Below are 27,288 nucleotides of genomic sequence, written 5' to 3' on the forward strand. Positions count from 1 at the left end.
ATTAATTGAGGCAAAACCAGCAAAACACTCAATAGAGATAAAAACATCTCACATCATTAGACAAATGTTGACTGACATATATTTTAATATTATTTTGCGGGGAAGTCCAGCCCAAAAATAACCAACCCAATGGAATAGTTGGATCACGCAGGTCAATGGAAAGTATGTCCTCTTCCTTTTGACCATGTCAATGTATAGCAATCTGAGGGCCAGATTCATTGACTAATGTCTATAGCCAGTGGTAGCATGCAGAGTCCCTATATTAAGATGTTTGAGTCAGTTTCAGAATGATTCGATGGGTTTGATGGTGGAATATGGAGGTGGACAATCGATCACTGGCATTTTTAATGCATCTTCATAAGATGGCAGTGCGTCCTGCAACACAAAAATGTATTTAATTGTATAGAAACAATTGTACTCTTTATATAGAAAAGACAGAGGAGGCAAGAAAGTGGGAGGGGTGGCCCTGTATGTGAAGGATAGCATGAAATCTAGCCTAATAAAAGTTAGTGAGGCGAACATCCGTTTGGGTTACGTTAGAATTTGGTGATCACACAGTAACTCGTGTAGGTGTGATTTATAGGCCCCCAGGACAAATAGAAGAGTTAGATAATCTACTAGTTGAGGAAATAGCTAAAATGACAATGAAGGGGGAAGTTATTATCATGGGTGACTTTAATCTTCCTGATGTGAATTGGAAAACCAAAATAGCTGCTTGTGCCAGGAGCACACATATTCTAAACTCCCGAATGGGATTGTCTCTAAAACAAGCTGTTGAGGAGCCAACTCGTAAAGAGGCCATACTAGATTTAGTGTTACCAAATAGAGATTTGGTATCAGATATTACTGTAGGTGAAACTTTAGGATCCAGTGAGTGTGGTTTAATATAAGAACAGTGACTGAGTCACACCACACAAAAACAATAGTTTTAGACTTTAGAAAAACAGACTTTTCTAAAATTAGAATATGTGTAAAGGAATCATTATCAGACTGGAGCAATTTAAATGGAGTCCAAAATAAATGGGATTATTTAAAAGTTGCACTGCTGAAGGCAACAGAAAATTGCATTAGGCTTGTCAGTAAAAGCAAAAAATTCAAGAAACCACTGTGGTACTCCGCAGATGTGGCCAAAATAGCAAAAAACAAAAAGTTAGCATTTGGTAACAATAAAAAAAACAGAGTGAGGAAGAACGAATGATCCATAAGATTGGGCAGAAGGAGGCTATGTAAGTTATAAGAGCTTCCAAATCACACACAGAAGAGAAAATAGCACAGTCAGTAAAAAAGGGGACAAAACATTTTTTAGATACATAAAAGAGTAAAGGAAAGTGAAACGAGGATTACCGTAGTTAGATTAAAAACAAAAGAAGGAAGGTATGTAGAAGAGGGTAAAGGTCTAGCTAACTGCCTCAATAAATATTTTTGTTCAGTATTTACAGATGAAAATGAAGAAAAGGGGCCTCAGTTAGGAAAAAGGACAAGTGAGTCATTTGTTACATGTGAGCTTATTTCAACTGTCAAAAGAAAAGACAAATAAGTCAATGGGACCTGATGGAATACACCCAAAGTTATTAAAAGAGCTTAGTGGTGTACTAGCAAAACCATTAACAGATTTATTTAAAGAGTCATTGTTAACAGGAGTAGTCCCATAAGATTGGAAGTTAGCGAATGTGGTGCCCATTCACAAGATAGGTAGTAGGGTGGAGTCAGGCAACCATAGGCTAGTAAGTCTTACTTCAGTAGTGGGGAAAGTAATGGAAACCATGTTAAAGGATAGGATTGTTGAACATCTAAAATCACATGGATTTCAAGATCAGAGACAGCATGGATTTACTTCAGGGAGATCATGCCAAACTAATCTTATTGATTTTTTTGATTGGGTAACTAAAATAATAGATCAGGGTGGTGCAGTAGACATTGCTTACCTAGATTTCAGTAAGGCTTTTGACACTGTTGCACATAGAAGGCTTATCAATAAACTGCAATCTTTAAGTTTGGATTCCAATAATGTTGAATGGGTAAGGCAGTGGCTGAGTCACACTCAACAGAGGGTTGTAGTCAATGGAGTATATTCGAAGCATGGACTTGCCACCAGTGGTTACCTCAGGGATCTGTACTTGGACCCATTCTCTTTAATATTTTTATTAGTGATATTGCAGAAGGTCTTGATGGTAAGATATGTATTTTTGCTGATGATACTAAGATATGTAACAGGGTTGATGTTCCAGGAGGGATAAGCCAAATGGCAAATGATTTAGGTAAACTAGAAAAATGGTCAGAGTTGTGGCAACTGACATTTAATGTGGATAAGTGCAAGGTAATGCATCTTGGACGTAAAATCCCAAGGGCAGAGTACAGAATATTTGATAGAGTCCTAACCTCATCATCTGAGGAAAGGGATTTAGGGGTGATTATTTCTGATGACTTAAAGGTAGGCAGACAATGTAATAGAGCAGCAGGAAATGCTAGCAGAATGCTTGGTTGTATAGGGAGAGGTCTTAGCAGTTGAAAGAGGGAAGTGCTCATGTCATTGTACAGAACACTGGGGAGACCTCACTTGGAGTATTGTACGCAGTGCTGGAGACCATATCTCCAGCAGGATATTTATACTGTAGAGAGAGTTTAGAGAAGGGCTACTAAACTGGTTCATGGATTGCAGGATACAATTTACAAGGACAGATTAAAGGAATTAAGATGTATAGCTTGGAGGAAAGACGAGACAGGGGGAATATGATAGAAACATTTAAATACATAAAGGGAATCAACACAGTAAAGGAGGATACTATATTTAAAAGAAGAAAAACTACCACAATTAAAGGGGCAAAGGTTTAAAAATAATATCAGGAAGTATTACTTCACTGAGAGGATAGTGGATGCATGGAATAACCTTCCAGCTGAAATGGTAGAGGTTAACACAGTAAAGGAGTTTAAGCATGCGTGTGATAGGCATAAGGCTATCCTTACTATAAGAGAATTTTAATTAAAGTATTTAGAGAATTGGGCAGACTAGATGGGCCGAATGGTTCTTATCTGCCGTCACATTCTATGTTTCTATGTTTTTTTCTCTAAATATTAATGCATATAAATATATGCACACAAAATCACATGCAAATATATTTACAAATTTGAATTATTTGGCACATCAATAAAGTGTATATCAAGATATAGTATAGCATCAAATCTGTTAAAGCTGGCCTGTAGATGAGGGTTTATTAATGTACCTATATCGTTAGATGAAAGTTCGGAAAATGTTATATAGAGATACATGATAATCTGGTGAGTTTAAAAAAGATGGCGTGTGCTGGACATTGAGTTTATGTGGAAAAATAGAAGTTATACAGAGAGGCTATAAAGAAAGGAGGAATCATTTGAAAGCACTTTGTGGGATAGGAGAAGTTACAAGGTGAAGCCATGTGGAATGATACAAGAACTATGATATGCACTTCTCTAGCAGTAGGAATTGTAGGAACCTATAGTCACTGATATGACAAGATAATAAATGATATGGGGAGAAGTCCCAGGGGCTCTTAAACTGATTAGATCAGAAAAACTTAAAGGAACACTTTACTGCTCAAATAAATAAATAAAAAATCACTGTTTAACATGAATGAATTTAAACGCACATTTTTTGATTGGGGTATATTTAAAAACAGCTTGCAAAAGCTGGAGATCTCTTGTCTGAAACCTTTGCAAGCCTCTTCTAACCCTGCCCTGACTTCCTGGGGTTGTCCAATCACAGACTTCTCACTGGAGCTTAATGAGAAGTCTTTGCAAGGTAGGTGATCTGGGCAATTGCTGCCTCTTATTTTAGCTCCACAAGCTAAACAAGCTAGGAAGTAACAAGTGCAGTTGTCTGATTGACATTAAGGGGGTGTAATAAGGTCATATTATAAAAGTGCCAATTTCTATTGAAATCATTCACACTCTTCACACATAAAGTAGTTCAGTAAGCTAAAGTGCTTTAGGGGTCTTAGGTGTCCTTTTAACAAGCAGAAATTACATAGTAAAAAGAGATGGTATTCAACTTTATAAAGACTCATTAAACAGATACAATATTGAAATCATTTCAGTAATTTGTAGCATTTGTAATATCTTACATTATAGGTTATTAGAATGAACCACACACCACACGCACAACTAATCAACTCCTAAATGTGTTAACTCATTAAAATTTGGCCCTTTACAGTTAACTCCTTAAGTGTCAATCAACTATTTTAACCCCTTAAGGACCAAACTTCTGGAATAAAATGGAATCATGACGTGTCAGACATGTCATGTGTCCTTAAGGGGTTAAATATAGTTATTGCAGCAAAAAGTATGTCTTCTTGTTAGCTATTGATAGAACTAAGACACAAGATAAAATAATCTCACCTTGTCTGTAGTTTTAGGTTGAGGGGTCTCCACAGATGTGAACTGCTTCCTAGTACGTAAAATCTTGAACACTTTCCATACACTATAAATCATAGACACCTGTAGACAGAGAGAAGTTTGTTAATAAAAAAAAACCCTAAATTTTCATCTTCTTGATGACAAATGTGTTTTTTTGTAGTTCTGCAACTCAGCTCAATTTCCTGTAAGGGAAGACATTTTTCTTCGACTCGAATAATAGTAAAAATATAAAACACGTATCCACTCATAGGGTTTTCACTGATGTGAGAATTTCAAATGCAAGGTCAAAATACCAAAACTGGAAAAAATATCTTTAATTAAACTATACTTTTAGTTCTGCGACTTTGTCATTAGATTCGAAATTCAAATTGAAATAAAATTGAAATTTCAATTCACACTGAATTCTCAGTTTAGTAAATAACCCTGCATGTCTGCGTCAGGTTCCCATTTACAAAAGAGGCCAGCAGAAAATGGTATACCTATCACTCTTGAATAACAAAGTAAAATAAGTAAAATAAAAGAAGATTTCCCTTAGTCCTTGACCAACCCTCAGATTGGATCAAGGTCTAGGGAAATAGGTCAGGATGGTGGTACCAGTTCCACCTAATATGGGCTTGGACCCAGATATTGTAAATGCAAAAAAAGAACTACAATCAGGTAGTTCCCCTTAAGGAGTACTCCCAACAAACTGGTATCAATGTGACAAACACACCGTTTAAACAAAAACCATATACCTATAAGCTTGTATGGAGCTTATAGGTATATGGCTTATGGCTTATAGGTATATGTTTTTTGTTTAAATGGTGTGTTCGTCACATTGATACCAGTTTGTTGGGAATACTCCTTAAAGGGGAACTACCTGATTATAGTTCATTTTTTGCATTTAAAATAAATATGTATTTCTTCATTTAGATATCATGTTACATCCCTAGCATTTATTCTGTGAAAACATTGTATTAAGCCAATCTCCAACCGAAATCACTAAGGACAATTTCCTAGCCATTGCAAATTTATATTAATCATGATATGTCAAGAATAATTTATCTCCCAATGTATTTACCCAGCTAAATTCAAGAACTATCACAGTTATAAGTGATATGTAGTTAGAATCAAATTCTGAAAACATTACAAAGAGACATACAATGATATAAAGCCTTCTGATTCCTAGGCAGGATGGCAGAAAAATGCCAACTATGCGACATAAATGGGAGGGCTACATTCACTGTCTAACACTGCGACAAACAAGACGATTGTGCTGTTTTCCCTAAAAACAAGCATTCTTCCAATAAAATGCAGGTAGTTTGTTTGCACCAATAAATTATTCACAGTCTGGAACAGAAACTCCTGTTGGGGAACACAGTGTAACATTGGGATACAGTAAAGCTTGGAGTAAATATTTAGTGATATCTGCTAATACTTTGGAAAATAAAATAGTTTTTGAGGTTATCTTCAGTCTCTGCCATGTACAGAGCTTGTACTTGTTAACACATCATGTATAAACTATAATATAAATTAAAAAAACAGACATAAATGTTCTCTATATCAATTAGGAAAGAAAATCTCTGTATGAGTGAAACTGGTATAGTAGAGTTCCTAAAATCGAGGGGGCAGCAAAGCATCTTTCAACAAACTATTCCCCCTCCTGATGACTTAGTGAGAAAGAACAATTAGATGAGTTCCTCCTGTCTCCCAGATCTCCCTTCTTCCACTACCCTGCCACTCTGTACTACCAATGAATGTGTTGAGATATGTGTTGCAGGAGGCACTAGCCTCCCAAATTGTTGCTTAGCTATTTTTTCTGCAGGATATTCTGGTATATTCTGGGGGGGGAGCAGTGCAAAAAGGGCACTTGACCAGAGAAGGATCTGACAGAGCCATGGCCTCCTGCTCCATTCTTCATAGGCATGGTCAGTGAGATTAAGCAAACTCCTGGTTGAAAGGTTCCTGCCTAAGATCATTTTTGTGGTTAATCCTCCTCTGCACTTGCATAGGTCATTACAGCACTTGTGACAACAAAGCTTTTATATTTACTAAGTATTTGGATTTTGCTCTATCTTAGAGCATAGTTGTACTATGTTTTTTTTTATCCCAACCCCATAATACTGTAGTGTAATAAAGTATTATTCCATATATAAAATATTATAAGTTAAAATTATTTTTTTTCCGGGGGCGGGGCCGGGCCGCCGTGCTGGTCGGTCGCAAGTCAGAGCGGCTCCGGCAACATATCATTGCAAACAAGCTCAAAACCGGTATTTTGCATCAAATACGAACCGACAGCTCAGATGCCTAGTGCCGAGGCACAACTGGACCTGGGGAGAGGCTGGCTCGCGGAGCTACAGTCCCCCAGGGGAGAGGGTCCTAACCCGGGCCTTCTCCTCGCTACCCTGCACCACAGAGCCCGGCCAAAAGCTCTGATCGGCGCGGACCTGGCTCCGTCCCCCCCCCCCTATGGACCGGGGGGGTGATCCCGGTCCTCACCCGGTGGCCACAAACGAGATCCCACATCTGAGGCCGGGGAACCTGATCGCTGCCTCCAAGATGGCGGGCGCCACGTGCGCCGAATGCATGCAGGACAAACCTCCCTCCTGGCGTCCACTACCCACGACACAGCTCTCGATAGCAGATACCGCCACAAGGAGAAGCTGCAATGCTCAGGCTAATCCCCACTACCACACAAACCACCAACGCAAGCAACTGGCACATGGAAGGTGCGGGCGACAGCAGCGACACTGAGGAGACCGGTTATCCAGCGTCGACCATCCACCCAGCAAGACACCTCTGGAAGCGGACCAACCCTGTACCCGCATACTACTCAGCCTTTGACAGGATCAGAATTACACTCTGACAACCCCTGCTCTACAGGACGCTTGCTCCCCACCACACAGACACCACAGAGCAGGTGTCGGGGTAAAACAGGACTGCACCTCTATGACAAGTCTTGGACTCACTAGGATACCGACCCCCTCCCACGGAGGCAGTTTGGGGAGACCCGATCCACCAGGGTGATAATAATACGTTTTCCATCCACTATTATGCTGCATAATATGTATATAAGCGAAAGCCTCACTCTAATCGCACACTGCTTTATTATTCTTATAGAAGCAACATACCTCACTCCAGCATGTACCTTATTATTTACTGTACTCTTCTTGCAACAACAGTTCTTAGCTACAGCATTAAGACCCGCTCATATTGTTACTGAAGTGCATAGTATAAACCTGTAACCATAGACATACTCCGCATATAACCTTAGTTTAAACATGATAGCTTAGTTTGCCTCAGCCTGATACTACAATATAAAATATGAGCTACAGCTGACCAATTGTGTATGTTGAAATATAAGCATGACTATAGCATTACTACTTATTTCAACCCTGAGGCACATAGCTTATTTACCTGCACCTCTAAACGTTGTAACCCCACTCTTTAACTAAGCCTGTATTCATTTATAATTTAAAAAAGCGCTCTCATCAATGCCATTGTAAAACCTATTTTATATGCAAATGTACGCTGCTGTGGCGTTTGTCAATGATACTGTACACACCTGCGCAATAAAAATAAAGAATTAAAAAAAAAAAAAAATTATTTTTTTTCCAAATGGAAAGTAGGAAATCAGCCACTATTTGCATCTTACAAAGCTGATTAAAAACAAATATGTGGTAATTTACTAATTTAACACACAAAAAAAAGTAGTATTAACACATCATGATTTTACAATGGTTTAAGGTTGACAATCTTCAAAATATATCAACAGACTTGTTCTTTACCCGTTAGTTAACTTGAATACTAGCACAGACAGACAGAATGAAAAATGTAATGCTTGTCCCCTGCAATAACTCTTACCAGTTGGCATTTATAACTAGTTGGCCTTTATAGTAACACGTGACTTTTTTCATTTCTAACTACAGTTTGAACATGCTATTTACCACCTGAAGAAGGAAATGTATTACAAATACCCAGACACCATCAGAAATACATCCAATACCCTAACTCAATAATAGACTCATTAAGTAATTTTCAGTCAGCTAATCCTAATAACTACCATGCCAATGTGTGCCTTGTTCTTATCAACAACAAAATTCTTTAAAGAAACACTATAAGCTATAACACTATAAACTTAACCTAAAATAAAAAAGTTAAAATAAATGCTAGAATATATATATATACACTGAACAAAATGATAAACGCAACACTTTTGTTTTCCCCCCCATTTTTCATGAGCTGAACTCAAAGATCTAAGACTTTTTCTATGTACACAAAAGGCCTATTTGTCTCAAATATTGGTCACAAATATATCTAAATCTGTGTTAGTGAGCACTTTGCCGAAATAATCCATCCACCTCACAGGTGTGGCATATCAAGATGCTGATTAGACAGTATGATTATTGCACAGGTGCGCCTTGGGCTGGCCACAATAGAAGGACACTCTAAAATGTGCAGTTTTACTGTATTGGCAGGGTCCCGGAGGACCGAAAACCAGTCAGTATCTGGTGTGACCTCCATTTGCCTCACGCAGTGCAACACATCTCCTTCGCATAGAGTTGATCAGGTTGTTGATTGTGGCCTGTGGAATGTTGGTCCACTCCTCTTCGATGGCTGTGCAAAGTTGCTGGATATTGGCAGGACCTGGAACACGCTGTCGTATACACCGATCCAGAGCATCCCAAACAAGCTCAATGGGTGACATGTCCTGTGAGTTGCTGGCCATGCAAGAACTGGGATGTTCTCAGCTACCAGGAATTGTGTACAGATCCTTAAAACATGGGGCCGTGCATTATCATGTTGATACCAGGAATTGTGTACAGATCCTTACAACATGGGGCCGTGCATTATCATGTTGCAACATGAGGAGATGGTCGAGCATGAATGGCACAACAATGGGCCTCAGGATCTCATCATGGTATCTCTGTGCATTCAAAAGGCCATCAATAAAATGCACCAGTGTTCGTTGTCCATAACATACCTCTGCCCATAACATAACCCCACCGCCACCATAGGCCACTCGATCCACAACGTTGACATCAGCAAACCACTCACCCACACAACGCCATACACGCTGTCTGCCATCTATCATGTACAGTAAAAAACGAGATTCTTCCGTGAAGAGAATACCTCTCCAAAGTGCCAGACGCCATCAAATATGAGCATTTGCCCACTCAAGTTGGTTACGGCAACTAACTGCAGTCAGGTTGATACCCCGATGAGGACGACGAGCATGCAGATGAGCTTCCCTGAGATGGTTTCTGACAGTTTGTGCAGAAATTCTTTGGCTATGCAAACCGATTGTTGCAGCAGCTGTCCGGGTGGCTGGTCTCAGGTGATCTTGGAGGTGAAGATGCTGGATGTGGAGGTCCTGGGCTGGTGTGGTTACACATGGTCTGAGGTTGTGAGGCCGGTTGGATGTACTGCCAAATTCTCTGAAACGCCTTTGGAGACGACTTATGGAAGAGAAATTAACATTTAATTCATGGGCAACAGCTCTGCAGTCAGCATGCCAATTGCACGCTCCCTCAAATCTTGCGACATCTGTGGCATTGTGCAGTGTGATAAAACTGCACATTTTAGAGTGTCCTTTTATTGTGGCCAGCCTAAGGCACACCTGTGCAATAATAATGCTGTCTAATCAGCATCTTGATATGCCACACCTGTGAGGTGGATGGATTATCTCGGCAAAGGAGATGTGCTCACTAACACAAATTTAGACAGTATTTGTGAACAATAATTGAGAGAATAATTGTGTAGCAAATATGTCTTACATATACATATATATATATAAAAATACAGAATTCAGCGCACTCGCTTATTCACTAAACTATGATTTCAAATCTTAGATACTGTAATAGTTTTATTTAAAAACACCTCAACTAGGCAAAAAATAATGTGGGTTTAGTTACATTATATGCATACATACAGTACGCAAGGAGAGAACCTTCTCTCACAAGTATCCCAAATTGTGTATTATACCACTCCATGTTACAATTTAGGAGTAAATATATAGTAAATATATAGGCTCCAGAATATGTGAGTGTAATCCTATTTCATTAAAAAAAGTTATCTATACTATTCAGACAGACTACACTATATTAATCCATCTGCGTGTTATCTTTCAAACATCCCGGATTATCCATTGAAACCGAGGGATATAACAAGAATACATAAGCGGAATTGTATGCACATAGAAGTGGAGCTCTTTGTAAGTATATATTTTTTTCTGTTCACTCTCCCACTTTGTTAAGCATACTACACTTTATATTTCTTGTTTAATTTGTGTTACATATACAGCTGGAATAATGTGAGCCGCTACCCGCTCATCCTTGTACAAACTTTCTTTAAGCAATGCTTCCAGAGACAAGTATTAGTTACTAATTTTACAGTTTTTTTTTCTATATCATTGATATTAGGGTACTGTGTCATAGTGGTGGGCTTAACACAATATGAATGGAACTGGTCCATTTGTTTGCTAAGATAGGTGATTTTAAGTAGCCTTATAAAATTTAAAATGTTATTTTTATGTTTGCGGTTCTTATTAGCACTATTCCTGTAAAATGCATGTTCCGGGTTTGTCCTCAAATTTTTGTCTTTACAATTCTTAAACAAGGCACACAAGAAATTAGTCAGTGTGGGATCACAAATAGTAGCTCCGACTGACAGAAAGGCGCATTTACAGTTATTGAGCAATGTGATGGCTTCCCCAGGATCAGCAGAATAACAGGCCCTACTAGTTCAAAAAATGTCTTGATGTGTTTATTCCATTGATGGGCTTTTTGGCCTGGGTGACAATGATTAAATAATTCTGTCATTTGGAAGAGAAGGGATTAAACAAGTTAACCCTGCAAGACCTGAGCTAAATAACTCTCTTAATGATTTAGACATTGAAAGGGATAGTTACAAGAGCAGAGATTTAAAATTGCTTCTTACCTTAAACATAAGCACAGAGAAATGTAGGAGAGTGAAGGTTATCAGGTCCACAACAAAGTTCTGAGAAGCCAAATTGTCCTCCATAAAATAATTCTGAGAAGGAACAAAGGATATTTTATTACCATTTATACAATCTTCTTTACATTTTATATTTGTTGATAGCTTTCAATAAAATGTAATCAGAGTTAGTTTGGCCTACTCCTGTCATTACTGTGCCCATTTCCTAATTCTTTTATATTATATCAAGATAGGAGATTGAGAAAAATACTATTTTTAAAAAATCTTGTTTGTATTATGTGTCAACTTGATAATACCTTTATGCCAATTTCCAGAAATATTTTGAAAGATTTTTAAGGGTATTATTATCATACATTTTTTTCTATTTAAATCAATTCAACTGTTATATTTTTTTTTTAAACTCAAATTAAAGATTGTTTCCCTTTCTGTCATTTTCTGTCACTTTCTGTCCAACAAATCAATGAACATTTGTTGTATAATTACACATAGCTGCACATGTACATTACATATGCTATTCTATACAAACTATATTTACATTAGAAGAATTTTGATTAGGCAGTTTGGAATAAGCAATCCCAATTTTGTCTTTTAAAGTTAAAGGGTTACTCCAACCCCCAAAAAATGTCATTTAAATGGGAACTTTTTTTGCTGGTGTATTGGCATGGTCTCCCCTCAAAAGAAAAAAGACAATGGAGGAGAAAATGGCAGGCAGCATTTGGTGGTGGCAAGGGAGGCTGATCTAGCAGTTCCTAACTCCTCCCTTGTGTGCCCTGTAATGTCGGGAGCTGGAATATGATTTCATTCTGGCTCCGGCATACTAAACAGCGTGTGGTAGGAGTGAGGAACTGCAAGATTACAACCTCACACTGGACCCCACAGAGAGGCACGGCACCTGGATGGGCCTCAAACAATAAAATTAGTTTGTGAGAGTGTGCAAGAATGTGTGTGTCTGTCAGTGTGTGTGTGTGTGTGTGTGCGTGTTTGTTAGGGTTAGGGTGCGTGTCTGTCAGTGAGTATGTGTTTGGGTCAGTCAATGAGTATGTCTGTTAGTGAGCATGTGTGTGTGTCTGTCAATCAGTGTGTGTCTGTCAACGAGTGTGTCTGTCAGTGAGTGTGTGAGTGTCTGTCAGTGAGTGTCTGTCAGTGAGTGTGTGAGTGTGTCTGGCAGCGAATGTGTGTGTGTGTCTGTCAGTGAGTGCGTGTGTGTGTGTCTGTCAGTTAAAGTATTTTTTTTTGTCAGCAACCCTAAAGTTTTACAGCTGATGTATATATATGCACAGCAATCCCACTGAAAACGACCACTACCTTTCTCAATTACTGGAGGCATTGGAGATTGCAGCAAAGGTGAGTCTTTGAGTCAGTAAATTAGTGTTTCTGTCAATGAGTGTGTCTGTTATTGTGTGTCTGTCAGTGATTGTGTGTGTGTGCGTGTGTGTGTCTGTCAGTGTGTGTGTTCCAAACCAGTTAGATTGTGTGTATGTCATTGAGATTGTGTCTGCCAGTGTGCGTCTGTCAGTGTTTCTCTCTTAGACATTTACAAATTGGACGAGTTTGAAAAAATTACCACACAAACATGTGGACATCAAAAGAATTTCTGCACCCAAGCGTGTGTGACCCTAGGATTGGCACTGCTGAATTGGCTAAAGATGCTGCTGGAGTTTTTGATGATGGAGTTACACTTTTGGCAGAAATATGCTTTAACTCTGTAGGTTTTAGAGCATATGTACTTACCGGAACCCACTACCTCTCCCTTTTTTCTGGTGCGAGGAAGGGCACTCCGAATTACCAATGAAAACGAGCATGTTCTGCTACTGCGAATTGGTTCCCCTAAACTCTGGTGCTTGGCTTTCCACTTTTTTTCTGATGCCAAGAATTGCAGGCCAAATGTAGAACCAAGCCAAACACTGTTGGGCTCACACAAGTCAGTTTAGCTGAGATTCTAGCTTGTGGCATCTTCCGATCACCTGGATGGTCCATTTTTAGCCGAATTGAAGTTTGGTGCTAAACACATCTGCAAGTTTAATGTCCCCTACTGTTTGCAGTCTGCATTTGACCATATTTCTTACTCCAGTTTAAATTCTAGCTGACACAATTGGTACTTGTGATAAAAAAGTATCACATTTTATACATGAAGCATAGGATTGGAAACCATGGTCACTCGTGAAGACTAGGACCCAGATTGACTCTAATTTTCTCCTAAGCAAAGTTATTTAAAGATACTTAATATAAAGGGTATCATTTGTATAAGGACATGAATTAAGGTAGTTAAAGATTAAATATTTCTGATCTCAACATACCATGTAATTCATTGACTGTAGATTTAGGTAGGCTGGGACTTCAGCATAAGAGCTGCATAGAGTCAGTAAACTCAGGAACATGTTGATAGCTGTAGTTGATGCAGTGGTGAGCTCTAGGGCAGCCTGAAAGAAAGAAACATTAATAAAATACCAAATTTAAAGAAACAATAACTCTTCAAATCTTCAAAGATAAATAAAAATGTTACTAACCACATTGCCTTGCGCCTTGGTCCTTATGTAAGTTGGAAGCTCAATGTAGATGCTGCAGAGTACCAAGGCACTAAGGATTAAATCCATAAACTGTAAGGCGAAGAATGGTATAACTAGAGATGCTCGACTCTGTGGAGATGGGGAGAAACAGAAATTGGTATTAGAGAATGTGCAGAAATTATAAAACTGTGTTAAAGCTGATAATGATTCTATGATGCCTCCATCACCATCTTCTTTTCAAATGATAACACCATTGATGTGAACAATATTTCCTCAACTATTTGCTAGACATTTACAGTGTAAAAAAAAGTATATATATTTTCATGTCCACTGAATAATGTATGTGCCACTGTTCGGCTCGGATGAATTCTGAAAAAATAAAACTGCCTATGACACTACATACATAGACAAAGGGCTATGATATTGCCTGGCCTAATGGCTACACAATATCAGCCATTTTTGCAATGCCAATTCTGAGTTGACAAAATTAGATTATTATCATTTATCTGAACTTAAACACGGTAAGAATAAAGAGAATGGTTGATTGTAATCTTTTTTATTTATTTTTTTTGCTATCTTTTTTGCTTTGTTTTTAGCACATTAAATTTTTTCACTGTTGATGTGACAATGAGATTTGAGTATGTTCAAGTATTTTTTTTTATCTTTTGTTGCATTAAAAACAATTGACAATTTTCAGCCTTCTCTTGCATATCCCTCCAGATTGCGGTCTGCTGTGGGGTAAATTGTGTATATACCCTTGAGGATTACAACTGTCCCTGTCTCCCCTGCTCTTTCTAAGGGGGTAATAGAGGAGGAGGTACTGGTGGTTCTGTTGCTCCCACCTTTTTTTTTTTATGTTTGTCATTGTAGAGATTTCATAATTACTTAGATTTTTGTTGAAAAATTTGTTGCTGATTGGTGGATTTCTATTGTCATGTTATTGTGCTAGACCACAATGCACTTAGTAGTTTGCTTGCTTGTTTACAAACATAATGGTGAAGTGGTGCTTGTCCCCATAAGACATACTTCACACTGAATATTTTGCTGGCAGAAGACATGAAAGTCAATACATGTATGTCTTGAAATCTCACAGTTTACTAAAAGCATTTTCTTTTTAATATTAGTATAAAATAACAACATAATTTAATGGTAGCAAATTGTACTGAAAATCAACTGCCCACATACCGCCAGATCTCCACAAAACAGCAAAACACTGATCGCAAATAAGACTATTAGTAGGAGGTAACTGGAGGCAGCATCCGCTGAGAAAATAAATCACAAGGAAAAATTTACAGGTCAGTTAATTGGCAAAGAAAAAACAAATTCAAAATAAGCATACAGTATATCTATAGAAAGATTAAGGCATTGTATTTTATTTGTCAGTGGATATTTGTTGCAAACTTGGAATACTCTTCAAACTGTTTTTTTTTTTTTTTTGTCTCATTTTGAATCAACAGCAAAAACCGATGTGAGAAAGACTGAATTTGATGGAAGATTGTCTCTTCTCAGCCTATGTAACTATAAAGTGAAAAATGGCTCAAGCCCATCAAGTTCAGCATTTTGCACATCTGTTTCTGCTGTTGATCTAAAAGATGGTAATTCAAAGAAATTTTCCATTTTGACACAAATTGGAAAAAATAAATATATTAAAATGGCTTTTGGATTTATCTTTTGATCAATAAGTTATTACACCATATATTAGCTATTACATCTTTGAATATTCTGTTCCAAAAAACTATCCAAACTTTGTATAACAATTTTGTGCATGCAGTTTTTTGGCTTGTCAGAATGACATCTGCCAAAACATGATTCAGAAAAAAAATTCACACAACCCAGAAGGGGGAGACAACAGGCCAATCAGTGTTTTGTAATATATATGTATATAGTTTGCAATTCACTGATGGGCACATTATCCTTCCATTTGCTTCACAGAGAAAAAGTAACCAACAGAGGGAAAAAGAAGAGGTGTGTTAATAAACCTATATTTATTGTTATTAGTGGTATCATATAGCGCCAACTTATTCCGCAGCGCTTCACAATATTATACATGGGAGAAATGTAACAATAACAGGGACAATTACAAAATGATGCAGGAACAATAGGTAGATGAGCACCCTGCTCAGACACATATTTATATATTTATTAAATACATAAATATAGATTTTTATTTTTTTTACTTCTCCTCCTTTCATCACCCTCTATTGGTCACTTCTCACTTGATCTTTGAATAAAATTAACATTTAGTGGTTGTCCCCAAAACATCAATCATCATTTTTCCCATCAATTGTCTTCTTTTTTTTGGCACCATGGGCGGAATTCAAAATTTAGAAATGACACAAACATGCTCATCTATTGCACAAGTTATTACATTTGTTTCGGAGCTCAGAAATCAGGGATTCTAACTTTTAGAACGTTGACTCCGAATTGCTCCATATACATTTTGCACTTCTTCTAAAAATCATTTACTTGGGCCCAAGACACTTCCATTTTAATAACGAGCAAAATAACTAAATGAATCCGTGTTGACATTGAATCTGCTTACATGATAATATTACCAATATATATGAGCAATGTACATGCACTCACCAATTTTGTAAAACTTGCTGACATCTGGACAGCAATCCTTTCTCTTCACCACTTCTAGTGAATATTCAGTGAAGATTACAATGCTAAGTATCTAAAGTGTTCACAAGTAGAAAATGAAATAATAATAATAGACTTTCAAAATTAATCAGAATTTGTTTGACAAAAATGCTATGCAATATTAGAAAAGTGACAGAATCAATTTTACACTAAATTGTCATTTTATGCTCAAATGTAATTAAAATGTGACGTGCATGCTAAATACTGCTTTTATCCACTTTTTCAGCAGAATTGTCTTTCTCACATATCTCTGCAAGATAAAAATAAAAACCTTTCTTCACCATTTCTGTGCTAATCAACACGTGGTAAAAAAAATGACAACAAAAGTTTCTGTTAATCTTAAGATTTTGTAAACAGTGTTTTGTGTTTCCTGTGTAGATGTACTGTTAGAGGAAGAGGTTATGGGTGGATCCTGAGCCCTGTCTCTAAAGGGGCTATGGATAATTATTTTATTACAGTTTGACAGAGAAAAAAAAAAACATTCATAACAAAGAACATTAATGTGCATTTGGTTGTTGTGGGCCTCCGCAATGTAATATTCATGAGTATGTTTGTATAACAGCAATACGACTCGCACACTAGATCACTCAAATCTAGGGTGTATTTGTGTTGAGTGCCAATGTCTGTATGAATCAGAGATGCAATTGTTTGGAGTGTCAATGTATGTGAATGTAGAGGTGTGTGGAGTATTTGTGTGTATGTAAAGGCTGGGGTTGGATATGAAGAGTGTCATTATGTAATTGTCTGGAGTGTATATTTATCTGTGAATGTAGGGATTTTCAGTTTGTCACTTCCCTTTCCCATAAGTTTCTATACCTCCCAACATTTTAAAATGGACAAAGAGGACAGTTTAATTTTAGGGGCATGACCAGGGTGTGGCTGGGGTGTGGTTGTTCTGAAACATTTTAGATTACTTACTAATAACAATGTATGCAAATAAAATTTAATTTAGATCATGGTCAGTGTAACTGATATACACAGACTGGCATTCTAAACCCCTTTTTGTAGTTTAAATACACTTCACTCTGAATGTTAAAGCTGTGCAGCTCTGCTACACACATATATAAAAGAAAGACAGATATTTGGGCTCTCCTAAAAGTACTGTAGAGAGGTATGGACTTCTTGCAGATATGCGCGCAATGCTTTTATTTGTGCAAGTTATATATGTGTGTGTATGTTATGTTTGCAACTAGTGCTTCATGTGCTTTTACTACTTTTCTATGCATATATCCTATAGTTTATATGTACATGATATATATCATGTTATTATGCAGAGGATCTGGTAAAAACCAGTGGGCTAGCATCTATACATATATTAATGGGGGAAGTACCAAGAGACACATATCATCCTTAATCTCCCCACTTCTTTGTGGGAAGCTATCTTTTCCCCACTTCGTTCCACCTTCTGCACTCCAGATGTTACGGACATCTCTCCTGATACTTTGCCAGCATTATGGCTATAAGAAAATCATAGGAAATGCAGTCCACTACATCTGGAGTGCCGAAGGTAGCTTACCCCTGCTTAGTAGTATTCCATCTTCTTTTTACTGACCAGACCACTTTGCATTCTTATCTTCCCACTCCCCCTGTCTCTTGAGTTCCCCATATGTCCTTATTATCGCCTTCTTCTAGTATGCCTATCTCTCTCAGCCCTCTCGAGCTTTTTCTCTGCTTCTTGATTCTGATTCCCTCTCTCATGTACACCGTCTTTCTGTAATTTAGTCATCTAATATTTCCCAAGCAACCTTTGGCAGTTCAGTGTGGCATAGCAGTCCTAAGGCACTAATTACCCTAAAAAGGATAGACAGTATGCAATGTGTATTAGGGAAAAGCTGACATTCCCATTTAATAGCTTATGAAGATAAGGTAAACCAATGAGATGAAAAATAAATAAATAATTAAAATATGAAAAGAAACAGATCTCTGAAGTTTTCATTTTGTGTATCAGGAAATGTCTAATCAAATTCAGTCATTCAGTACTCTCCAATAAAAATGTATAGGATTTGCAATGAGCATGTATTCTTGGGACTCTTGTAAATAGGCCTGTGTGACGTGCATGTGTGCATCATTGCAATATGCAGTGTACTGTACACATTGAATATGATGCTAGCACTTCAGATGCTGCACATGAAAGTTTTTACTCCTGCTTTCAACAGGCTTTTTTATCTTTTGGATGCTGTTGCTGAAGAAGCGGATTTCTGTACTACTTTACTTTACTAGCAAGATATTATTTTTCCTTCCAAAAAAATCTGAAAATCATTTGCCATGCATATTAACTTATATTAATCTTATTGTAATATCAATAATACATGAAAGTTGTCTAGGAAGAAGCCTGGAAGGGTCTTTTTACATGTGTTAGAAATAATAACATTTGGTAGTAATATTACGTAGCAATACTTTCTTCCTTTTTCACATGCTTATTCTGCATGTCCCTGCGGACCTGCTACTGATGAGAAATAGTTTCTCTTTCCGACTTAGTGGTAAGTTTACAAGAACCAGTTTCTATTTCCAGTTGCACTCGCATTCCTATGGGAGTTAGGGAGTTCTTCATCGAGGCAAGCTGTGTCATTTACTGTCAGTATTGCATTCTCAAACGCTAGTAGCTGGTGTAACCTATTCTTCATTCTTATAAACAAAAAGTGAAAAAAAACATCCTAGTTTGTTCTTTCGGTGTTACAACTATTTCCCAAACTGTTTTATATATTACATAATGCAATGACCACTGCTCAGTATATTTACTTGTCTTTTACTAGATCATCTACATCAGCGTTTCCCAATTGGTGTTCCGCAGGAACAAAATAGGGTTCTGCTGTGATTTCAGCAACCAAAATGGGTGACGTGATTTTAATTGCTGAACAGAGGCCTGGTCGGGTGCTGCAGTCCTTTAAGAGCACCACCGGACCCTGTAGTATCCACCGGCTTGGAGGAAATTACAGCAGATCACCAGGACCGGCGTGTCCATAAAGCGGCACAGGCCAAAACTTGGATTTTTCAACTCACCTCACTCTCCCTGCAGCCAGCACAGTGCAGGAGCCTGGCAGTGAAGTCAGCCGACCTTCTCTGATGATGTCAGAAGGGGGCAGGACTTCAACTGCTCCCAGACTCCCCAGTGGTCCTGACTATGTGCCAGCCTCCAGTGCAGCTGTCCCACCCGAAGTTTTTCCCCTCCCTGGCCCAAGGTAAGCCTCTGGGAGGGGGGGGAAGATCTTTTAGTATGTTTTTTGTTTTGTTTTTTAAATCAAAACTGTGGTGGAAACCGCCTCGCCACGGGACATTGGAGGGGCCTGGCTGCCTGCCTCCTATCTGCTGACTATGGCCCCTGGAAAATTGGTACGTTTGAACTATATTTGGGCATGTTTTAGTTTATATTGCTGCTGCTGGCCCTTTTAGAATCATCCATGGACATATTGGGACGTTTGGGAATAATGTCCATTTAAGACTTTGTAACATATCACAGTAATACTGTCTTAAATATTATGTAGGTATTTATGTGTTCGGTTAAACTGGGGATATGTAGAAATGTGTGTTTTATGTGTTAAATGTATCAGTATGTAATTTTATGTCTTTTACTGTCTTTTTGTCTGCCATGTGGGTAATGGAGTTTTGCCTCTGTCCTTGGAGATAATTAGATTCCTTCCCCAATTATCTCCAGGCCAGAGGGGAGGGATTGTGAGGCATTGTGGGAGGTAACCGGTCTGAGCTGGAAAGTCATGCTGACAGGGGTTTTAAAAGATACTTTACTAACTTTTGAACCCCTGGTCTGATTCATGCCATTTTTTAATATGTTGTTCCCCTGAATGGATTGATTGTGGATATGTATTTTTATGTGAATGTGATGTATGGTTTTAGAGTTATGAAAGTTGGGTAGAAAGTATGTTTTAACTGTACGTATAATTGTGTTAAGTGCTAATCTAAGGGGAGGAGATGTGTGGGAGGTAACATCTATGCTATTGGATATTTTACACCTCCCCTGTGGGCAGGCTTAAATGTGTAAGATGGAAATAAAAGCCAGGCTGGATGTGCCAGTCCAGAGTTCCTGTTTTACCCTCAAAGTGAAGTGTTGTCTCATTATTGGGGGAAGGATTTATTGCATGCTGTTCCAGTTGACTGCTAGGAGTGTAAGCCTATTCGTATGGTTCCTATTCAACGGTCTACAGCATTCCTATGCTTGAGAAGATTCATATGCTGCATCGGTTCGGTGACTGTGGTGTCTGCCAGAGTGCTTGGAGTCCTCAGGAAGCGCTAGGAGCATCCATTAACGGAGGTACCCAGACGGGGTGCCAGGCGATCCGTTACAAAAACTTTTTTTTTTTTAGCAGCCCCTCTCTACTGCCCCTGTGCCCCACTACAGCTCCTGCCCCCCACTATACTGACCCTTCTATAGCCCCTCTCTTTTCCATTACAGCCCCTGCCACACCATACTGCCCCTTCCCCCCCCTTCTACTGCCCTGTGCCCTCTCTAGAGCCTCTCTATTTCCCTCTACAGCCACTGCCCCACCATACTGCCCCTGTGCCTCCTTTTCCCCAACAGCCTTTGCCCCACTATACTACCCCTGCCACCTCTACAGCCCCTGCCCCACCATACTGCCCGCCTCTACTGCCCCTGCGCCCCCTCTATTTCCCTCTACAGCCACTGCCTCCACCATACTGCCCTTCTGCCCCCTCTAAAGCACCTTTGTTTCCCTCTACAGCCCCTGCCCCCACCATACTGTGCCTATCCCTTCTACAGCCACTGTGCCCCCTCCACAGCCCCTGCCCCCTCTATTGACCCTGTGTCCCCTCTATTTCCCTCTACAGCCCCTGCCTCACCATACTGCACCTGCCCCCACCATACTGCCCTTGGCCACCTATACTACCCCTGTGCCCCCTCTACAGCACCTCTATTTTCCTCTACAGCCCCTGCCCCCCACCATACTTCCCCTGACCCACCATACTGCCCCCTCTACAGCCCCTGACCCCCACCACACTGCCCCTGCCCCTTCTATTTCACTGTACAGCCCCTGTTCCCCCTATACTGCCCCCTCTACTGCCCCTGTTCCTCCCTCTTCAGACCCTATATTTCCCTCTGCAGCCCCTGTCCCCACTATACTGCTCCTGCTACCCCCTCTACTGCCCCTGTCTCCCCCACTTTACAGCCTCTGTCCCCCCTCTACTGCCCCTGTGCCCTCACCATATTGTCCCTGTGTCCCACAGGAGAAAAAGAGAATAAAAAGGAAGTAAAAAGAGACCTCTGATATGTAGATATTCCTTTTTTCTGTTTAATTTTTGCTGTTGGCTAATAATAAAGTGGGGTACCTAGTTCAGCCTTTCTGCTGGTGATTTTAATAAGGAAGGGTAAAAGAAAAGAACAAAGGAAAAGGAGAAAAAAATTAAAAGGAAAGCAAATTAACAAAAAATAAAATAAAAAGGGGAAAAAATAGACAAAATGCAAAAAAAGAAACAAAAAATTCTAGTAGGTGCTGCATCGATGGAGATGCGGAAATTCATTAAATTGAAATTATATATGTATAAACATGCATAAAGTAGAAATAAAAAAATACATTTAAATATATCATTATAAAAAAAACTCCTTTCTAAAAATGTTTTTGCACTTTCGCTAAAAATTAAGTTAATGCGGCACTGGTGGGCGGTAAGGAAATTTTACCATCAAAAAGGATACATAAGTGGGCGGTAGGTATAAAAGGTTGACTACCCCGATCTAGATTCTAGAACAATCATTCAGTTGAAAATAGCTGTTTCTTCAAATAATTATCAGGTTGTGTCTAAAGGTACACCAATGTCAGTCACTAGTACCATAAATGTTTGGACAAAGCATCTTTATGTTACAGAAAAAAATATTTAAGCTTTTGCATTTAACGGCACTTTTACACCTGCCAGAGCCTTAAGTAGGACGTTAAAAAGGTAATAACATATGCAGTCTGTATTATGAGTAAGATGTTCTAAAGCTGGAGAACGTGGTCTTCGAGCAGGAAATATTTACTTCTGTTCTGGAGGTGCACACTAGTAGCGAGCACCAGCACTTATTTAGAAAGTCACCATCTGCTACAGATGAATGATACAGACCCACTTTATTGAAGACAAGAGAGAACTAGAAGTTTTATTCCCTACTTTAGTGCTCTAGCAACTCTATATTTCATAGTAGACAGGAGTCTCATATTTGTCCTTTAGTGTTGCCTCTAATCAGCATGTTCAGGTCACTGATTGTGTCTTTAAATTGCTGTTCCTCAAAACAAATGAGGAATTTTGTTTTAAAGTACAGATTTGTTTTAATGAAAACATATCACAATGTTTGCACAATATTGATGTGAACTCAGTTTGGTATCCCATGTTGATATCATTTAAATTAAATTAATATTAAGTATTTAATTAATTAAGTAAATCCATGACCACAGAATGATTTAATAACTAAAGCAGATAAAACTAAATAACGAAAGCAGAAAGCAGAGGAATATGTAAAGAGATAGGGTGCATTTTGTCAGAGGTAGGATGTGTATGGTGTTGTCATGCTGTCTTGTTATGCTATGCATGCTTAATATGTGTCTTTGCTCTATTAAGACTAACAAACACCTAACAATACTCAACGAATCAGATGCCCACTCCCCAGTTGCTATGCACCAAAATCTTCTACTTTAACTCTCTATGTATGTGGTCTTAGACTGAGTAATTGTTAAAACAATATTAACCTGTTTTGTCTATATCTATGGCTTCTCCCAGGCAAGTGTCCACAAGAAGAAGCACTCTATTCTTCAGTGCAGAGGAGGCACTGGGAAGCATCTGATGTAGTGCTAAATGAGTTAATTTAGTATATATGATTTTTTAGTTATTTAATGTTAGAATTGTGCAACTGAAGCAAGGGTTGCCAAGACAAGCTATATTACAATGTATACCAATACATTTTACACTTAAGCTTCATAAAAGCCAGGGTTGGACTGAAACATTGATCTTGATTTGTGTTTGCACAGAATCTGCTTCACTACAAGCAGCAGTTTATGTATGAAGAATTAATTATTTTATTGGCTGGAGTTTAGCACCTAGGTAAGGAATTTCATTGCAGAACCGAACAATATATATATATATTAAACTGTACGGCTAACTCACGCTTGCAGGGCTTCTCACGTGCAACTCCCTGCCTTTGGAATAGCCTGCCTACTGCCAGCACACTCTCCCTAGTCTTCAATCATTTAAAAAGTGCCTTAAGACCCATCTTTTTAGAAAAGCTTATGGCCTCCCAGAGTAACCTCTACCTCACATACCTGTCCCTTGCTCTACCCTTAAGGGCAGCACTCTGCCCTCTCCCCCTGCCTCCCTCCCACCTTGCTTGATTGCTATCTCCTACCCTATTGTTCTTTTATACCCCACCTCCTCTAGACTGTAAGCTTGTTTGAGCAGGGTCCTCTTCATCATATTGTTCCTGTAAGTTTCTGTAATTGTCTCATTTATTTTTAAATCTTCCCCTCCAATAATATTGTTAAGCACTACTGAATTTGTTGGCGCTATTAAAGGATAATAATAAAAATAATAATAATAATAATAATAATAATAATAATAATAAGCAAACCAGTAACCAACCTCATGCTGATGAGTTGCATTAACAACGAAACAGCTGTCCATGAGTGGTTCACTGGTTTTGCATCTTTTCCTAAATTGTGTTCCAAGCAGTTGTATACTGCAAACACAGATTAAAAGGAATCCATGTTTAAAATGGAATGAGGCAAAAATGTGATTCTTTGTTAAACTCATTTGCAGTTTTGGGATTTCTGTGGGAAAAGCAAGTCTTATGGCTTGACTGGTGTGCAGATTTTTGTTTAACATTGTATTAACTATATATATATGTACCCAAAACAATAGGAATGCATAATATGTATCACCATCAACTCATGAATGATGAATGTGTCATACAACATGATCAAGTGTGTGATATACAATTCCGACTATGCTATGCATTGATTAATGCTTGTAAAAATATTATTTTGCCAGTGAAATGCAATATATTTACTTTTTATATATATATATATATATATATATATATATATATAGTATTAATGCAACCACTGTTATGAATATGTTGCAAACCACGAATGCGCTTTTTCTTTGGTTTCTTAAAATATTTGGCTTGATTAATGCACCTCGGCTATTTATTCCTTTTTTTTTTTTGCAATTGGAAGCATTGAGTGCTGCTCTTTTTGGACATATATATTTGTCCTGCACTACTAGCAAGGCCTTAAAAATGACTTGCCTCTGCAACCCATAGCATACCCATCAGGGGTGAATTTAAACTCATCATGGCTACATTTTCACTCACCAATGGCTAGTGATGAGTATATGTATATATTATATATATATATATATATATATATATATATATATATATATATATCACATACAATATTTAACACCCAAAAAGATAAGAATATGTATAACATGTATCTCCATTAAATATAAATGGGTCATACGACATGACCAAGTGTGTGTTGTATAAAAAATATTATTTTGCCCGTGTAATGCAACAAATGTATTTAAATAGCGAAGATACATTGTCACGCACTGTGTGACAAGTTACTGGTGCCGCACATTTATTGGCAAGCACATTGTTATTACATGGCTGTCGGCATTTGGTGTTGTAATAAAGTATACCAGAGACCCACTCTCCCCAGCATAAGGTTAGGGGTCTATTCATCTAAATGAGAAAAAGAGATACATGTTTTCAGAAAAAAAGTATATTCTGTTTTATTTTAATAATACCAATACTCAAACCACATCTAAATGTAATATATTACATACACTGTCAGAGAAGAACCCTTAGCTTCTTTTATCTGATAAAATATTCAGTCAGTCCCATGCTGTGCACTCATATCGAGAGTCTATGGTAAAATAATGATCACATATCACTCTAAAATGATTATGAGTAGCTACACATTGAAAATGACCATCTATGCGGTGGTAATGAGTATACCATTCTGCATAATGAAGCTTATTATCTATATGCTGATAACAAACTTGCCACACAGCATGCTAATTCTAGGTATTTACATAAACATAATGGACATTACATTCAGTATAATGACGCATATTACTTGTAAACTGGAAAGTAAATTATTATAAAATAATAATAAATATTCATACACACTGCATGTGTACATTGTCCTTTAAATTAAAGGGACAGTTTAGTCCTCTTAAGGCATCATAACAATTTCATCTCTATGAAGTTGTTATGGTGCCTGGAGTGTTCCTTTAATGTCGATTTAGTAATATTTTTCACTTACCATATGGTATATAGACAATGTCTTGGCCAAAGTTCGGACTCTAAAACAGGTAGATTTTTCGAGCTCGTTTAAGGATTTTGAAGCCATTTCTGTTGTCTAGTGCAGCTACCGTTGGTGACTGTTACTTAAACTAAAAGTTTCCTTTGTAACTCTGCCCGCTTCCTTCCTGATTTGAACATCTTTACATATGATTGCAGGGCAGCTACTGACATTGATGATATCTGTCTAAGACAAAAATAGAAGCATAAGAGGAAATGTATACATAAATATCAGTGCCTTTCGTTTTTTTTCCCTAGGGCCCAGGGCCAAGCTGCAGTTACTTTGTACATAGACTATTATACAGTAGTGTTTTTACTTCTACATCTCTGTCTAATATATACTACTCAGCATTTGACAAACTTGTAAGGACAGAACTCATATGTATTTTGTCAAAAGTGCATACAGTTTACATTAGTATAACATGAATACATATCATACATACATTATTACAACTAATACAAAGTACAAATCCCATTAAATGCACAGTTTCATAACTGTTTAATAAGGGTCAAAGCATGCCATTTTAATGGCTAACCTTAACTTGAATCATTGGCTTTACAAAGGCTCACACATCCCATTGTAATGGCTAACCTTAACTGGGCACGTTGGCTTAGCCAACTATGAGTCATTGGACCATTCATTAGCATAGCATATCTAATGAATCTTCCAAGAACATATAAACTCAAACCACACGTTGGCTTAGCCAACTATGAGTCATTGGACCATTCATTAGCATAGCATATCTAATGAATCTTCCAAGAACATATAAACTCAAACCAATGTATGCAATAAAATCCATTCATTTAAAGCTACACTTTATAGCTGAGTTGTTTAAAGTTAGAGTGATGCCAAGTTGTCTTAGAGTTAGACTATTTCAAATGGTAAGTAAACTTGAAATTTAGGGAACACAATCCCTAGAGAGGGCAGTGAATCAGCTATTCTACTAGTAGACAGATGATATTTTACCCAACCACAGCAGTTCCATGTTATCTGTCAACCTTGCTCCACTCCAGCACCGGCTTGACAGAGGCATGTTGTGCATCATTCTGGGGTCATGTTCAGTGATGGCCCCTCCACCATGACTCACTCTTATGCACTAAAATGATGCAGAGTCTACATAATTATTGGTTGCTTATCTTTTAATGTCACTCAGTTGATGCTGACCAATAGGATCTTCTTTCTTTCTTTTTAAACTTGGAAACTATGTTCTAACCAGTGCCAAGTTCTGACCTATATTTACCAGAGAGTGTGGGTATTTAGTTCATTGCTTTTCTGGTTATTGACTTCTGGTTTGTACCTTGATTTTGCTGTTTACTCTAATCCTGACTTTAGATTGTTTACCCGCATTGCTGTCAGTCTGTTCTCCTTTGACTTTTTTTCTTCATACTATTCATGCCATAAAGTTTGCTGAAATGTTGAATCATTGTAGCTGAACATTTAAAATATATTGATTTATGAATACCTTTTTTATGCTTTAGGGGTTGATGAAAACTATTTTAATAGGTGACAGA

At 38.0% G+C, this 27,288-nt stretch overlaps 1 protein-coding gene across 1 annotated transcript; it reads right to left on the minus strand.

Moving 5' to 3' along the window:
• Positions 1 to 25,916, minus strand: LAPTM5 (lysosomal protein transmembrane 5). The gene is made up of 8 exons (XM_063454447.1): positions 25,739 to 25,916; positions 16,419 to 16,509; positions 15,018 to 15,094; positions 13,833 to 13,961; positions 13,623 to 13,745; positions 11,308 to 11,400; positions 4,372 to 4,470; positions 1 to 375 (listed from the first exon to the last, which is right to left on the minus strand). Exons 1-8 carry the CDS (start codon positions 25,823 to 25,825, stop codon positions 283 to 285), a joined length of 792 nt encoding a protein of 263 aa, XP_063310517.1. The 5' UTR covers positions 25,826 to 25,916; the 3' UTR covers positions 1 to 282.
• Positions 25,917 to 27,288: the final 1,372 nt, after the last annotated feature.

The sequence above is a fragment of the Pelobates fuscus genome, chromosome 1 (genome assembly GCF_036172605.1).
Source record: "Pelobates fuscus isolate aPelFus1 chromosome 1, aPelFus1.pri, whole genome shotgun sequence".
Classification (NCBI taxonomy): Eukaryota; Metazoa; Chordata; class Amphibia; order Anura; family Pelobatidae; genus Pelobates; species Pelobates fuscus.